Source organism: Anomaloglossus baeobatrachus, chromosome 1 (assembly GCF_048569485.1).
Source record: "Anomaloglossus baeobatrachus isolate aAnoBae1 chromosome 1, aAnoBae1.hap1, whole genome shotgun sequence".
In the NCBI taxonomy this organism is placed as follows: Eukaryota; Metazoa; Chordata; class Amphibia; order Anura; family Aromobatidae; genus Anomaloglossus; species Anomaloglossus baeobatrachus.
In genome coordinates this window covers 881,206,177-881,223,746 of record NC_134353.1, presented here as the reverse complement: position 1 = coordinate 881,223,746, position 17,570 = coordinate 881,206,177, and the positions used below count along the sequence as shown (strand labels likewise).

Here is a 17,570-nt window from a genome sequence, read left to right as displayed (position 1 = left end):
GTAATCCCGCCCTTACCCCTGACAGGCAGGCCCGGGGGCGGGATTTTTGCGACTAGGCCGCGGCGAAGCCGGGGACTAAATTTGAGGCCGCGTCCGACAAGCAGGCACGGTCGGCGCGGAAGTCCGCCGAACTCCTCAGTTTTACAACTACCGCGGCTTCCGGGAAGAAGGTGCGCTCCCTGTACAGTCCCCCCCATGGGGACACAGAGTACCTTCAAGTTGCAGGGCCCGGTCCCTGGGGTTGAAGAGGCTCCGGTCCGACAGGTTCCACCAGGGGCTGCGGATGGAGCACGGTCCCAGTAAATGGATGACCGCTCAGGATCCCACTTCTCCCAGAGCCGCATAAGGGATGGTGAAGGAGATGGCATGTGGATCCAGCCTCTGTACCCGCAATGGGTACCTCAACCGCAACGCCGACATAGTGGGGTGAGAAGGGAACATGCCGGGGGCCCCATCGGGGTCCTCTTTTCTTCCATCCGACATAACTATGTATGAGAATGCATGAGTGGATGTGTGCCTCCTTCCACACAAAGCATAAAACTGAGGAGCCCGTGGTCCACGGGAGGGTGTATAGGCAGAGGGGAGGGGTTACACTTTTTAAAGTGTAATACTTTGTGTGGCCTCCAGAGGCAGAAGCTATACACCCAATTGTCTGGGTCTCCCAATGGAGCGACAAAGAAATCAACCTTACAACACCACCGACACAGTGGGGTGAGAAGGAACATGCCGGGAGTCCAGACGTGGACCCGCATTTCTTCAATCTTCTTCCAAAAAAAGGAAAAGGAAAAAAATCATATGAGAACGCATGTGTGGATGTATGCCTCCTGAACACAAAGCGAAAAACTGGTTGTGACTGGTTCACCAGGGGGTGTATAGGCTCAGAGGGAGGAGCTACACCTTTTAGGTGTAGTACTTTGTGTGTCCTCCGGAGGCAGAAGCTATACACCCAAGGTCTGGGTCTCCCAAAGGAACGTTAAAGAAAATTGTAGAAACAAGTGCGATTGTATGGTTGTTTTTGGGAAATTTTATTCATCGAGTTCACTATATGGTAAAATATTTGTGTTGGTGTGATGCCTGAGGTCGGTGCGAGTTTGTAGATACCAAACATGTATAGGTTTCCTTTTACCTGAGGGGTTAACAAAAAATTTAAAAAAAAAGTGTGTCCAAAAACAGTAGTGCACTTTTTGCACCATTTTCCGTGACCTGTAATGTTCTCATTTTTTTGGGATCTATGGCTCAGTGATGGCTTATTTTGTGCGTCTCGAGCTGACATTTCAAATGGTATCACTTTGGCACAGATGCTACATTTTGATTGCCTGTTATTGCATTTTGCACAAAATTTGTGACGACCAAAAAAACGTAATTTTGGCGTTTGGGATTTTTTTGCAGCTACGCCATTTACCAATCAGGTTAACTGATTTTATATTTTGATTCATCGGGCATTTCTAAGCGTGGCCATACCAAATGTGTATATTTTTTATTTTTTGAATCCTTTGATTTTAAATGGGGGCTGATTTGAACTTTTCTTTTTTTTTTATTCTTTTAATTTTTTAAAACTTTTTTTTTATTTTACTAGTCCCCCTAGGGGACTATAATAATCAGCAGTCTGATCGCTTATTCATTTCTTTTGATCAGAGCTACACATCTCAGATCACAAGAAATGCTCATCTTCTGTTACAGCCAGCAGAGCAGCGCCTGTAACAGGAAGTCATGACAGCAACAGGAGTCATCATCACATGACCCTGTGCTATGATCAGTTCCCCGTGATCACGTCACGGGGTCTCCAATGGCGGTGTTAAAGTGCACGTTACCCACTGTGGGAATTTAAATTGCGCTGTCACATTTTTACAGCACAATTTAAGAGGTTAACAGGTGCAGGTGCACCTGTGCCTGCGAGGCACACATGCATGCTGTACAAATCAGCAGACATGTGCAGGGATCACCACCGGCTCACTGCAACAGCCGGTGGTGATCATCCCTTCATGATTTAGGACATAGCGTTACGTCCTTGGTCGTGAAGGGGTTAAAGAGGACCAATCACCAGGATTTTCCTATATAAACTAAAGCAAGTGCTATACTGCTGCAATCATGCTGATTCCAAACATACCTTTAGTTGTGAGATCGGATGTAAAGTTTCTAAAATACAGGGAAGTAAAGTTTGTGAATCGCACTGTTATTTGATTAATAGCAGCTACAGAATATCCAATAGGTGGGTCGGGTTTTGCTAGTTTTCCCGCCCCTATCTGCCTGCCTGTCCTTCCTCCCCCTGTCTCTGTTATTACAGTATTACAGAGGGAGGAAGGAGGGAGGAAGAACAGGGGAAAGAAGGACAGGCAGGCAGATAGGGGCGGGAATAACTAGCAAAACCCGACCCACCTATTAGATATTCTGCTGCACCTATCAAATAACAGTGCGTTTCACAAAGTTTACTTGCCTGTATTTCAGAAACTACACATCCGATATCATAACTAAAGGTATGTATAGAATCAGCATGATATCACCAGTATAGCACTGGCTTTAGGTTATAAAGGAAAATCCTGTAGGTTTGTCCTCTTTAAAGGGGACCTTTGACCAAATTTTTCATGTTGAGCTGGACACAGGATGGAATAAAACAGATTTTTGTTATAAATCCGCTTCTTCATTGTGACAATATTAGAAAATCAAAGTACTGGCCCCTAATAAGGTAACTTTAAAGAAAGGATAATTACGTTAGATTGTGGCCCCCAGCTCAGCAACTGATGGGCAGTATTTATATAGTCTATTCCTGAATTCTTTATCTACATTTTGAGGTTTGACTTACGTGAAATAAAGATTTTGGGTACTCACCGTAAAGTCTTTTTCTCGGAGCCTTTATACCAGTAGGTGGGTATATACTACTGAGGAGGAGTTAACTTTTTAGTTTTTTTGCCTAGTGTCACCTCCTAGTGGCAGCAGCATATACCTACAGTCTCCTGTGTCCCCCAATGACACGATAGAGAAAATTTAAAGCATCCGTATACACCACAGGAATATTACATGCTTCTAATGATCAGAATTCTTCTTATAACTCTTTCCCAAAACCTTAAAGTGGCCATACACCTTAAACAGCTGTTGGACGCAGGCTCTTTGAGCTGACAGCTATTCCTCCGGCCCCCACATAGACATGCATGCGTCTGTACAATTCCATATGACCCTTCTTTCCTCAGATATCTGCTGTAGGGTGAGAATCAGGACACCCCAATACTCATTAGATAGTTGGATAATGTATCGATTATGGAAGGAATCTATGAATGTGTGTCAGACAATTTACTGACATCAAATAGAGCAAATTTGTAGCTTGACATTTTTGTGCAAAATTTATAAATTTACCCCACTCTCGCCATAAAAAAAAAAAAAAAAAGGTGGTGAAGTGGGCATGGAATAATGTATAAAAGGTTATTCTTATTACCTAAAAATACAATTCGGATCACTGGGACCCCCACAAATCCAATGAACGAAGCTTTGCAGAACCACAACTGAATGGAGAGATGCCCAGACACACAACACCGCTGCATTCATCCTCTAAGGCAAGGGTTACCCAACCTCCAGCCCTCGAGAGCCACCAACACGACATATTATCAGGATTTCCTTAGTATTACACCTGTGATAATTTAATCGTAAGCAAAGTTGATCGTTCCAACACCCAAATACTAAGGAAATCCTGAAAACATGTAGTTTTGGTGGCTCTTGAAAACTAGAGTTGGGGAACCATGCAGCCCCATGGAGGGTTAATAGAGTGGTGGTGGACATGTGTGCGGTGGTGCACATGCACAGCACCGTTCATTGGTAGGCAGATCCCACCCACCGATCAGCATGCTATGGATAGGTGATTACTTCTAAAGATGGGAGCAACCCTTAACAACCAAATGTATTACTTGTTTCCCCCACTGTCTCCATGACCCAGAGTGGAAGGATCAGAATTTAGAGAAATTGGCTGCATATAGACACCACAGAAGACTTTAGTAGTGGATGAGAATCTCATACTTGGCCTTTTGTGAGCTGATAAAGAGCCAACGTGGCAGCGAGGTGCTGAGCCTGCATGTTGTCCTCTGTGACGATTGTGGGGCACACACTCATGCGCTCATCATTTGATTTGATGATTTTCACCCTAAAAAGGACAGAGACAAAATTACAATTTTAATATTAATTCTTTGCCAGAATCAAAAGTGACAAATCTGCCAGCTATACATCCCACACCTAGCCCTCACTAGACCTGACGACCATTCATGGGATTGAGGAGGTCGAGTGACAACCACCTCGGTCCTCTATAGGTTTACACCCAACAAGATGACTACCCTTACCTACTTCTCCAGTACCGGCCAACAGGAACCTTCTCGAATGAAGGGTTTGGGCTTTTTGGATAATGCTTCCTACACCAATCTATCAAGAACTGCTTCGGAGATTTACCAGTCCAGCTGCGAGACGTGTAGTCAAAGTTCCGGATGTCGAGAGGTGGCTTGGTTTTAGCTGAATATAAAAAGGTTGTGGATTAAAAAAAAAAAAAAAGAGAGAAAAAAAATCCTAAGTAAATTTAACCTGACAATGGGCCAACTAAATAATTTAAAGGGAACCTACAAGAAAAAAGAGAATTTTGTTACTTACCGTAAATTCTTTTTCTTATAGTTCCGTCATGGGAGACCCAGACCATGGGTGTATAGCTACTGCCCCCGGAGGACACACAAAGTTACTACACTCAAAACGTGTAGCTCCTCCCTCCTAGCATATACACCCCCTGCTAGCCAGTCCTAGCCAGTTTAGTGCAAAAGCTGAAGGAGGACATCCACCCACAAGAAGAGACAGAGTAAAATCCGGAAGAACCGGAACTTCTGTCTACAACAATAACAGCCGGTGAAGACACACGGAACAAGAAACCTGCCAACAGGCAATAGGGAGGGTGCTGGGTCTCCCATGACGGAACTATAAGAAAAAGAATTTACGGTAAGTAACAAAATTCTCTTTTTCTTTATGGAATCCGTACTCCTACGGGAGGGTGTATAGCCAGAAGGGGAGGGGCCTTACACTTTTGAGTGTAGTTCTTTGTGCGGCCTCCAGAGGCAGTAGCTATACACCCACTGTCTGGGTCTCCCAATTAGGAGCGAAAAAGAAATTCTCTTTTTCTTTATCGTTCCTATGGGAGACCCAGACCATGGGACGTTCAAAAGCAGTCCATGGGTGGGAATAAACAGACAACTTAGAAGCAGGCAAACCTAACTTCACAAATGGGCGACAGACGCCGGAAAAATGCGTCTGCCCAAGCCCGCGTCTGCCAAAGCATGAGCATGCCTTGGGTAGTGCTTCGAAAAAGTATGCAGACTAATTCGAGCTGCAGTCTGACAGACCTACTGAGCCGTAACCTGGTGCCTGAAAGCCCAAAAAGGCGCCGACAGGTCTGATCAAATGTGCTCTGATCCCCGGCGGGGAAGGCACTTGAGTACACTTGTAGGTCTCGGAAATGGCCGACCTAAGCCAACGAACCAGGGTCGGCTTAGATGCCGAGAGACCGCTACGCTGACTAGCAGTCAGCACCAGAGAGAGGTGCACCGCCTAATAACGGCGGTGCGAGACACATAGATCCGGAGCGCCCGCACCAGATCCAGGATATGCAACGCTTCCTCAAGCGATGAACAGGAGCCGGACAAAAGGAAGGCAGGAAAATTGCCCCGGATAAGGAGGAAGCAGTAACCACCTTAGGGAAAAAAATCCGGAGTCGGACGAAGACCACCTTGTCTTGATGCAAAAGACCAAAAAAAGGGGGTGACTCCGAGAGAGTGCAGCCAGAACTCTCTGGCGGGAAAATATAGCCACTAGAAAGACTACTTTCTGTGAAAGATGAAACAAAGAAACCTCCCTAAGAGGCGCAAAGGGGGGTTTCCGGGAACCGGGAGGACCGGATTAAGGTCCCAGGGCTCCATAGGCCGCCGGAAAGGCGGAATGATGTGAGATGCGCCCTTAAAGGAGCGCACCGGAGCCAGCCGGCAATACGCCGCTGGCACATACTGACAGAGCCGAGACCTGTCCCTTAATGAGGGCTAGTCCTAGCTGTAGACCGGACTGTGGAAGGGACAGGAGGGTCGGCAAGGCCAAAAAGGTCAAAGGACACTTTGGAGCTCGAGTCATAGCGGAGATGACTTCAGGAAGGATATCAGAAGTCGCCAAGATCCAGGACTCAAGAGCTACGCCGTCAATCTGAGAATTCAGAATTCTGACGGAAAAAACGGACCTTTTGAGAAAAGGTCTGAACGGTCCGGAAGATGCCATGGCAACCCAACGGACAGAAGGAGCAGGTCAGAGTACCAAGCCTGCCTGGGTCAGTCTGGAGTATGAGAATGACCCGACGGCCCCCTTTACTGATCTTGCGCAGGACTCTGGACAAGAGGTAGAGGGTGAAATACGTAAAGAGACGAAGCTGGGATCAAACATGAACCAGTGTGTCTACCGCAAAACCTGAGGATTGTGGACCACGGTTGGACAGCTGAAATAGTCTGCCTCGCAGTTTTCACATCTAGGATGTGGGCTGCGGAAACGGTGGACTAGGAGTCCCTTGTCCACTGAAGAATGTTGAGCCGCCAAGATTGCCAGGCGGCTGAGTGTCCCGCCCTGGAAGCTGATGTAGGAAAACGCTGTCACGTTGTCCGACTGGACTCGAATGTGCCTAGCCGCCAACAGATGGTGAAGGCTTAGAGAGCTAGAAATACAGCTCTGATTTCCAGCACATTGATCCAGAGGGCTGATTCGGACAGAGTCCAAGCGCCCTGCGCTCCACGGTGGAGATATACTGCTCCCAAGGCGGATAGGCTAGCATCCTGGTGAGGATCACCCGGGACGGGACCAGAAAGGAGCGCCCCTGAGACAGAGTGGCCGAAGCCACCACTGAAACGAGCCCCTGGTCAGTGGCGAAGCCACCACCCCGTGGGAGGAGGGAGTTCGCTTGTACAGCGGAAAACATCCAGTCTCAGAGGACGCAGGAGGAACTGGGCAAGGAATCACTCCCATTGACGCCACCGTCTGACCAGCACCTGTATATGGTGTCTGATAGAACGACGTCGACCGCCAGCGGAGGGACTACTGATCGACTAAGAGCAGCTTCACAAGTGCCGACAGAGTCTCGAGAAGGCCGTCCAGGGCAAAAGATCACTGCAAATCCCTAGGGGTGCAGGACCTTAAGCACAGCTGCCCCAATGAGAATACTCGAGGGGCCGTGGCTAACCCCAAGGGAAAAGCCACAAATTGGACCACTCCGATTGTCAAAACGTAGTCAACGCTGGTGTGAAACTGCGATTGACTCCTGCAGATAGGCATCCCTGATGCCGATGGCTGCTAGGGAATCTCCTTGGGTTCTTGATTGATCCGGTGAAAAACACACGGAACAAAACCGAGACTCCATGTGAAAACGCCACACCTGACTATGCTTGAAAAGCTAAAGATCCAGGTCGGAAGGCACCGCCCTCTTCGGGGACTAGTAATAGATTTAGGCAAAAATCTCAGAACCGTTCCCAGTCGGGAACCGGAACAATTACTCCATTGGCTTGCAAGAAAAGCCACGGCCTGTGAGAAGACGGCGGCCTTGGAGCTGGGAGGAGTTGACAGAAAAAATCTGTTTGGCGGGTGGACAGAATTCCATCCTGTAGCCATGGGAGATATAATCCCGCCCCCACTGAACGGAGACGTGTTAGAACCCTACGTCGCCAAGTGGAGAGAGCCTGCCCCCGACCAAGGAGGTTGTTGGCGTGGCTAGATAGCTCGGAGGAAGCTGACTCAGTGGCAGCATCTCCTGCGGTCTTCTGAAGACGCAGCTTCGAGCCATTTGGTTCTATGAACCTAGGCCGAGCGAGAGGACGATCAGATGGAGGAACGGAAACCACCGAAACCTCAACTGATTCCTGCCCTGGACAGGTTCCCTGGTTTAGGTTTGTGGCAAGGAAGAACACTCCCCGCCAAGAGCTTCCTTAATTTCATCCAGTTGGTTCAGAGGAAACTGGTCCCTCCGAAGCCACAGGGGCCTGCGGATAGCGAGGAAAGTAGCCAAGACCACCGCCGTGCGGTGTCCAGCCTGGCAGACCTGGCAGAGGATGAAAAGACTGAAGTCTGGAAGTTCAGGCAACCGTTTTGGGCATAGAGTCCCTGTGCGGGAATGCATCTCCTCCAGAGAAGCAGAGAAGGAACAAAAAAACCGCACTGCTGTAAAGCTGAGGAGAACGAAGCTCCTGCCGCCCCCATACCGACTTGGCCAAAAGGACAACCGGGCGGACCGCAAAACCTTAAGTGAGGAGCCATCAGCCACTGACATAACGGTCCGGGCTGAGCCACCTGAGGTGAATGAGCCCAGTTCTTGACCACCGTTGGTGGACAGGGGAAACACAGTCCTCAGAATCACGCTTCATGGGAAGCGACTGTCAGAGCGGACCCTGGGCTGGTGACAGGGGTCTGAAAACTGGAGTGGTTAAGGAACACACGTTGTGTTCACCTAGATAAGGTAATTCCGGCTGATTGAGGTCCAGTACAAAATTAATGTACCGTGGGATCCTTATAGAGGTGCCGTCAGCCACTGATACAACTATCCGGGCTGAAAGTCTAGACACCGGAGTGGCCACCCTTGGCGAATGAGTACACTCCTTGACCACCTCTGATGGGAGGGGGAGACAGGCAGCAGAACCCCGCTGTGGGGTCTGCAGGACAGGCTGTGGGCTTGGACGCAGCGGGCTGAAAACTGGAGTGGTTAAAGAACACACTCCTCGTCCTATTAAAGGTATACTGATGCCTTTCTGCCAGCGGGGAATACTCCCCTGATACAGGCGGATGGATGTCCAGTACAAGTATAATGGACGCAATCCAATCATTCGCATCTGCGTCACCTACGGACGGATCAATGTACATAAGGTAGCGTCCGAGCCCCTGGTAGAGACATCCTCCTCGTCCAGTGAGTCAGCTCGTAATCGGAGCTGCGGGACGGGGAGGACAGGGGACCCTGCGTCTCCCTGTCAGGAGGACGGGGTCTGAGCCCAGAAGGAGAGTCCCTTGTGAGCTTTGCTGAGCGAGCTGAAGCAGAAAACGCCCTGAGAAGGGGGCTGCATGCTCAGCAGATGCCGGGACAGCCGACCCCTGGAAATAGGATTCCCCCAGGGGTCAGCCACCGAAAACGGAGCAGCTGGAGGGACCATTAATGAGCCTCCAAGCTGAGGGGCCACAGTGGTTATGAGCTCGGTTCATTCGCATCTCCTGCAGTGGACAATAAAAACAGCCTGCAGCCTCGCTCTGTGAGACATGCTGCAGAGGTGGGGGCTCTGTCTAGAATGTCTAGAATACCCAAGACAGGGGTTCAGCCTGGGGAGACTCCAGGCTGAGGTACCACCACATAAGAACCATTACAGTGTGGGTCTGTGCCGGTTCAGGCAATATCAGCTTACATGCAGAACATGTAGTGTACAGCCTTGGAGCTTTGCTCCTAGTGTGAGACATGCTGCTGAGGAGGAGGTTCTATAATAAAGAATTAACTCCTTCAGAATGCCCTGAGTGTATAAAAGTGCACAACCAGAGGTTGTGACTTATCAGGCCGCTATATGAGTGCCCTCCGGATTCCAAGCCTGGACCCCCAGCCAGATATTTACTCCCTCTGCACTGCAGAGCAGCCAGCGCCGACCAGTGTACTAAGAACGCTGAGAAAATGGCGCCAGAGTGAGGGGGGGGGGCGGGGGTTAACCCAGGAGCGGGAATCGGAGGGCTAAGGAGATGTACAGGGGAGGGAATCATCTCCTCAGAGAGGAGTGTCCTCCCCTGTGCAGAGCGGCCGGCGGGCGGCGCTGCAGTGTCCCCCTGCATGACTGACATGCAGGGGAACGAAACGAAACTAGGCCGCGGCTGAAGCCGGGGCCTAGAGTTATGCATGCGGCCGACAATCAGGCATCATCGGCGCGGTTCTCAGTAAAAACCGTGGAACCGGCCGGAAACACAGTAAAAAGCAGCATTATCAAAGTAAATCACTGTCCCCCCCAATAAAAGTGCCCCACATTGCAGAAGGACCCTCTGAATAACGTCTCTATACTTAGCTTTGAGACGCAGGGCCCAGTCCCTGGGTGGGGTGGGGGTTCAGTGCTCCGTCCAGCAGGGTCCTGCAAAAGGGCTGCGGATGGAGGCCGGTCTCCTGCAAGGCAGTGAGAACCGTGTTGGCTCTAACTTCAAGCCAGAGCCCCTAAGGGATGGTGAAGGAGCGCGGCATGAAGGGCTCCTGCCCTGAAGTCAACCTTAACAGCACCGCCGCCAGGGGGGTGAGAAGGGACATGCCGGGAGTCCAGTGGACCCGCTTTTCTTCCAAATCTTTAGAAAAATGAAAAATCAAAAAAGGATGCATGTGTGTGTGTGATCCTCCTGACACAAAGCATGAAACTGGCTAGGACTGGCTAGCAGGGGGTGTATATGCTAGGAGGGAGGAGCTACAAGTTTTGAGTGTAGTAACTTTGTGTGTCCTCCGGGGGCAGTAGCTATACACCCATGGTCTGGGTCTCCCATAGGAACGATAAAGAAAGTTCAACTCCCCCAAACCACCTACCGTATATGACTGTGTAACACTCTAAAAGATAAGCAATTTTATCCCTTTATGACCTCAAAGTTTTGCTCAAGTGTGAGAAACCGCATTTTTAAACACTGTCTGGAAGTGCATTGTGGTGTGAAGATGCACTTACAGCTCCTCAGCCTGACGCCGTATTTTATACCTTGGCATCACCCCCACCGGCTGATGGACAGGTTAGTGGCGGTGTAGTAGAGCACACTCCCAGATATTCAGCCTGAGGACCTGGGGGAACTTTCATGGGTTACAGTGAAGACCTATTGGTCGAAACGTGTCAACATGAGCTACCTTTCCATATTGACGACTCTATTTTAATAGATTGGAAATAAAATCTTACATTTTATGGAAATTAATGGATTTTCTCTTCCTTCATTGCTATGGGGAACTAGGCAGGGAATAGAGCGTGAGGATGAGGAGCTGAATGCACTTCCAGACACAACTTCAGAAAATGTGATTTCTCGCTGCCGAGATTTTTTGAAAAGGAACGACGTGTCAACGATGGACGATTTGGTGAGTATTTTCCATCGTTAACAGTCGCTCCTTGCTGTCACACGCAACGATGTCGCTAACAATGCCGGATGTGCGTCACGGAATCCGTGACCCCGGCGATATATCGTTAGATACGTTGTTGCGTGTAACGGGGCCTTTAGTGTGGTCATATAGAAGTGTCCATTCTTATTTCTCTACTTGAGATCAGGGACACAAGCTTAGAATGAGGCTTCTGTAATTGATGTAGGCCATACTGGACTTTCTGATTATGAGCCTAAAGGCCGCTTTACACGCTGCGACATCGCTAGCCGATGCTAGCGATTTCGAGCGTGATAGCACCCGCCCCCATCGTACGGCCGATATGTGGTGATTGCTGCCGTAGCGAACATTATCGCTACGGCAGCGTCACACACACATACCTGCTCTGCGACGTCGCTGTGACCGGCGAACCGCCTCCTTTCTAAGGGGGCGGTTCGTGCGGCGTTACAGCAGCGTCACCGAACCGCCGCCTAATAGAAGCGGAGGGGCGGAGATGAGCGGCCGGAACATGCCGCCCACCTCCTTCCTTCCTCATTGCGGCCGGCCGCAGGTAAGGTGAGGTTCCTCGTTCCTACGGTGTCACACATAGCGATGTGTGCTGCCGCAGGAATGACGAACTACTTCGTACACCGAGCCGCAGCGATATTCGAGAATAGGGGCGCATGTCACCAATGAGCGATTTTGACCGTTTTTGCGACGATTCAAAATCACTCATAGGTGTCACACGCAAAGACATCGCTAAAGCGACTGGATGTGTGTCACAAATTCCGTGACCCCAACGACATCGCTTGAGCGATGTCGCAGCGTGTAAAGCGGCCTTAAGAAACAGTAATAAACCATAACATGTGACCAATCAGATTACTTAATTTATGTTAAAATCTGCTTGGATGCTCTGGGTAACACCCACTGTTATAAAATCATTTTTGATGTGCAAATGCCTTGAATTTTTTATTTTCTTGGGTTTTATTCCAGTTTGTGATTAATTTATATTATGTGCACTGGAATAGGATAAGTGCGTGTTTTCAGCTTATTGATACCTTTCACCTCCTGGACTTCACCAGCGTTGTCAAACAGACTGAAGTCTAATGTTGCTTCATCCCGAGAAGCTGCTGCCGGCTTTTTACATTCAATCTTCTCCTCGGGAAGTTTCACGGCCGGGTTAAATATTGGGTGCTGCTCCAACATCTTCATTTCTGTAGAAAAAAAATGAGTTAAAGGGAACCTGTGAGGTGTAATATGCCCCCAGATCCACGAGCAGTTCTGGGTGCATATTGCTAATCCCTGCCTAACTCTCCCTGTATCTCTAAGAAGGGAATTTTGTTTACTTACCGTAAATTCCTTTTCTTCTAGCTCCTATTGGGAGACCCAGACAATTGGGTGTATAGCTTCTGCCTCCGGAGGCCACACAAAGTATTACACTTTAAAAAGTGTAACCCCTCCCCTCTGCTATACACCCTCCCGTGCATCACGGGCTCATCAGTTTTGGTGCCAAAGCAGGAAGGAGGAAACTTATAAATTGGTCTAAGGTAAATTCAATCCGAAGGATGTTCGGAGAACTGAAACCATGAACCAAAAGAACAATTCAACATGAACAACATGTGTACACAAAAGAACAACAGCCCGAAGGGAACAGGGGCGGGTGCTGGGTCTCCCAATAGGAGCTAGAAGAAAAGGAATTTACGGTAAGTAAACAAAATTGCCTTCTTCTTTGTCGCTCCATTGGGAGACCCAGACAATTGGGATGTCCAAAAGCAATCCCTGGGTGGGTAAAAGAATACCTCGATAAAAAGAGCCGAAAAACGGCCCCCTCTTACAGGTGGGCAACTGCCGCCTGAAGGAGTCGCCTACCTAGGCTGGCATCTGCCGAATCATCGGCATGCACCTGATAGTGTTTCGTGAAAGTGTGCAGACTCGACCAGGTAGCCGCCTGACACACCTGCCGAGCCGTAGCCTGGTGTCGCAATGCCCAGGACACCGACGGCTCTGGTAGAATGGGCCTTCAGCCCTGCAGGAATCGGAAGCCTAAAAGAACGGTAGGCTTCAAGAATCGGTTCCTTGATCCACCGAGCCAAGGTCGACTTGAAAACCTGAAATCCCTTACTCTGGCCCGCGATAAGGACAAGAGCGCATCAGACCGGCGCAGGGGCGCCGTGCGAGAAATGTAGAGCCGGAGTGCTCTCACCAGATCTAATAAATGCAAATCCTTTTCACCTTGGTGAACTGGATTCGGACCCAAAGAGGGTAAGACGATATCCTGATTGAGATGAAACGGGGATACCTTAGGGAGAAAGTCCGGGACCGGACGTAGAACCACCCTATCCTGGTGAAACACCAAGAAGGGGGCTTTGCATGACAGCGCTGCTAGCTGAGACACTCTTCTGAGTGATGTGACTACCACTAGGAAGGCCACCCTTTGCGAAAGGCGAGATAGAGAGATCCCGCATCGGCTCGAAAAGTGGCTTCTGAAGAGTCGTCAGCACCCTGTTAAGATCCGAGGGTGTTAACGGACGCTTGTAAGGTGGGACCGGAAAGCGCCGATACTTGTCCCTTGAGAGAGCCGAGAGACAAGCCCTTGTCCATTCTGGATTGAAGGAAAGAAAGAAAAGTGGGCAAGGCAAACGGCCAGGGAGTAAAACCCTGATCAGAGCACCAGGATAAGAAAATCCTCCAAGTCCTGTGATAGATCTTGGCGGACGTTGGTTTCCTGGCCTGTCTCATGGTGGCAATGACATCTGGAGATATCCCTGATGACGCTAGGAGCCAGGACTCAATGGCCACACAGTCAGGTTTAGAGCCGCAGAATTCAGAAGGAAATATGGCCCTTGAGGCAGCAAGTCTGGTCGGTCTGGGAGTGTCCACGGTTGACCCACCGTGAGGTGCCACAGATCCGGGTACCACGATCACCTCGGCCAGTCTGGAGCGACGAGGATGGCGCGGCGACAGTCTGACCTGATCTTGCGTAACACTCTGGGCAGTAGTCCCAGAGGAGGAAAAACATAAGGCAGTCGAAACTGCGACCAGTCGTGAACTAGCGCGTCTGCCGCCAGAGCTCTGTGATCCTTGGACCGAGCCATGAATGCCGGGACTTTGTTGTTGTGCCGAGACGCCATTAGATCGACGTCCGGCGTTCCCCAGCGGCAACAGATCTCTAGAAACACGTCCGGGTGAAGAGACCATTCCCCTGCGTCCATGCCCTGGCGACTGAGAAAATCTGCTTCCCCGTTTTCTACGCCCGGGATGTGAACTGCGGAGATGGTGGAGGCTGTGGCTTCCGCCCACAGCCGAATCCGCCGAACTGCTCGGAAGGCTTGACGACTGCGCGTGTGCCGCCCTGGTGGTTGATGTACGCAACCGCCGTGGCGTTGTCCGACTGAAGTCGGATCTGCCTGCCCTCCAGCCACCGCTGGAACACCTTTAGGGCTAGATCCACTGCCCTTATCTCCAGCACATTGATCTGAAGGGAGGACTCTGTCGGAGTCCAGGTTCCCTGAGCCGAGTGGTGGAGGAAGACCGCTCCCCACCCTGACAGACTCGCGTCCGTCGTGACCACAGCCTCAGCTGGGGGCCGGAAGGATTTTTCCTCCGCCCAGGAAGTGGAAAGAAGACACCACTGAAGAGAGGTTTTGCTGCAAGGGAAAGAGAGACGTTCTTGTCTAGGGACGTCGACCTCCTGTCCCATTTGCGGTGTCCGATAGAATCGGACGCAGACGAAACTGCGCAAGGGAACTGCCTCCCTTGCTGCCACCATCTTCCTTAGAAAGTGCATGAGGCGCCTCAAGGGGTGACTGGGCCCGAAGGAGAGATTGCACCCCTGTCTGTAGTGAACGCTGACTATGCAGCGGAAGCTTCACTATCGCTGAGAGAGTATGAAACTCCATCTCGAGGCAAGTCAGTGATTGGGTCGGTGTCAGTTTTAACCTTAGAAATTTGATGATCCACCCGAACCCCTGGAGAGTCTCCAGAGCAATGGTCAGGTTGTGTTGACATGCCACCCAGGAGGGTGTCTTGACTAGAAGATCGTCTAGGTAAGTGATCACCGAGTGGCCCTTGTAGGACCGCCACCACTGCTGCCATGACCTTGGTGAAGACCCGTGGGGCTGTCGCCAGGCCGAATGGCAGTGCCACGAACTGAAGTGTTCGTCCCTGATGGCGAAACGCAGAAAGCGTTGAAGCTCGGGTGCGATCGGCACATGGAGATAAGCATCCTTGATGTCAATTGATGCTAGGAAGTCTCCTTGTGACATCGAGGCTTCAGAGTGTTCACCGCCTGAAAAAGTGCATCGGCTCGCTCGGGGGGCGGAGATGTTTTGAAGAAACGAGTCGGAGGACGAGAGCAGAGCTCTATCCTGTAACCGTGAGACAGAATGTCTCTCACCCATCGGTCTTGGACATGTGGCCACCAGGCGTCGCAAAAGCGGGAGAGCCTGCCACCGACCGAGGACGCGGTCTTGGTGAGGCCGAAGTCATGAGGAAGCCGCCTTGTGACTTAGACCGCCATGCAGAAGAGTTCCTCTAGCCCTCCTCTGACCTGTTGGACGTGGAGGAACGGAACTTTGCTGAGGACCGAAATGACCGAAACCTTTGTACTGGGGCAAGGACGAGACCTTTCCCTTGGACTGTCTAGTAACTTCATCCAATTGCTCGCCAAACAAACGGTCGCCAGAAAATGGCAAACCGGTTAAGAACTTCTTGGAAGCAGAGCCTGCCTTCCATTCACGTAGCCACATGGCCCTGCAGACTGCCACCGTATTGGTGGATGCTACCGCTGTACGGCTCGCAGAGTCCAGGAACGGCGTTCATGGCGTAGAACGAAAAAACCTACGCCTGAGAAGTGAAGGACACAACCTGCGGGACAGAGGTATGTGCAACCGCAATAATCTCAGCCAGAGAAGTTGAGATAGCTTGGAGTGCCCTCACGGCTGCGAAGGCTGGAGCAAAAGATGCGACTATGGCTTCATAGATGGATTTCATCATAAGCTTTATTTGCCTGTCAGTGGCATTCGTGAGAGATGGCATCTGCCACTAATACTACGGATCTAGCCGCCAGCCAAGAGACTGGAGAATCCACCCTGTGACACGGAGCCCAACCCTTAACAACGTCAGGGGGGAAAAGGGTAACGCGTGTCAATAAGGCGCTTAGTAAGCGTTTGTCCGTAAAGTTCTGTGCTTCTGGACGGCCCCTCTGGAGTTAGAGTGATCGAAACACGCACTCCTGATTAAGTCGGGGAAGGTTCCCAGCGGGCCCGCTTAGCCTATCAGAGGCCGCGGTCCGTGACGGAGTTCTCACCGTGGGATCTGGGTGTTACCCCAGGAGCCCCTTGTTGTACCGACCCAGAGGGACCCGGGAGCGATGAACTCACAGCTCCCTGGCCCTGTGTTATCGGTCTGGACTGCAAGGCTTCCAGTATCTTAGCAGACCCTCTGTCCATAGACTGAGTCCTGGAATGTGAAAGCTACTCAGAGATTTGCTGATTCCAACATGCAAACTCTGTCCCTGTCATCTGTGCAGTGGAAACCGGCGGAACCACCTGGCCGAGGGTCCCACCAATGCCGGAGGCTCCGGCTGAGTGAGTGCCCTCGGGGCCAAGCATTGTACACAATGAGGGTATGTGGAACCTGCCTGTAATATAGCCGCACAAGAGGTACAGGTTGTAAAATAAGCCAGTACCTTGGCACCCTTACTCTTTAAGAGCAGACAACAGCATGTCGTCCGCAGAGTAATCAGTGAGGGTATACAGCCAAAAGCAATAATGCTGCCGAACAGTGAGATCATATACCATATAAATAAACATATATATATACACTGCGGCACCAAGGGGGGTCAGCACCTGAAAACTGGTGCCCCACAGTGCTCAGTGAGGGGGAAGGAGGATACCAACGTATGCTCCAGCCCTCCCTGCCGACGTCCAGTCGGCCGTCCCGTCGTTACCCCTGACTGGCAGGCCCGAGAACGGGAGTATATGGTACTAGGCCGCAAGAGCCGGGGACTAAATTTAAAAACGCGGCCGGCAAACATGGCGCGGTCGGCGTGGTAGTCCCAGTCTCACAAACCACTCAGCAACCGCTGCGGCATTTGTAACACAGATGCTGCATGCACCGTCCCTCAGGGGACACAGAGTACCTTATGATGCAGGGCTCTGTCCCTGATGATGTCCAGTCTCCTGTCCGTCAGAATCCCCCAGGGGCTGCGGATGGAGCCCGGTCCCAGTGCATGGCGACCGGTTAGGATCCCCCTCTCCCAGAGCAGTGTTGAGCAGATTCTGAGATCCTCCACCGGCAGAATTATAACAATGGCTGCCGGCGTTCCGAGGGGAGGAGAGAGCCGTGGGCGGAACCGCAAAAGTGCGGGAACCTGGTGGCCCATAGTGATCAGTGAGGGGGGCGGAGGACAGCGAAGTGTGCTCCAGCCCTCACTGTCGGCATCATACCGACCGTCCCGCCTTTCTCCCTGACTGGCAGGCTC

At 50.8% G+C, this 17,570-nt stretch overlaps 1 protein-coding gene across 2 annotated transcripts in view; it reads right to left on the bottom strand.

The window, feature by feature from the left end:
- Nucleotides 1–17,570, bottom strand: part of DHX29 (DExH-box helicase 29) — a 164,782-nt gene that overhangs the window by 92,115 nt on the left and 55,097 nt on the right. For both annotated transcript variants that reach the window (XM_075326514.1, XM_075326506.1), the window contains exons 9-11: nucleotides 12,145–12,300; nucleotides 4,320–4,485; nucleotides 4,003–4,126 (exon numbers count right to left, since the gene is read on the bottom strand). In XM_075326514.1, the coding sequence (XP_075182629.1) occupies nucleotides 4,003–4,126; nucleotides 4,320–4,485; nucleotides 12,145–12,300 (446 nt within the window). The remainder of the gene's footprint in view (nucleotides 1–4,002; nucleotides 4,127–4,319; nucleotides 4,486–12,144; nucleotides 12,301–17,570) is intronic.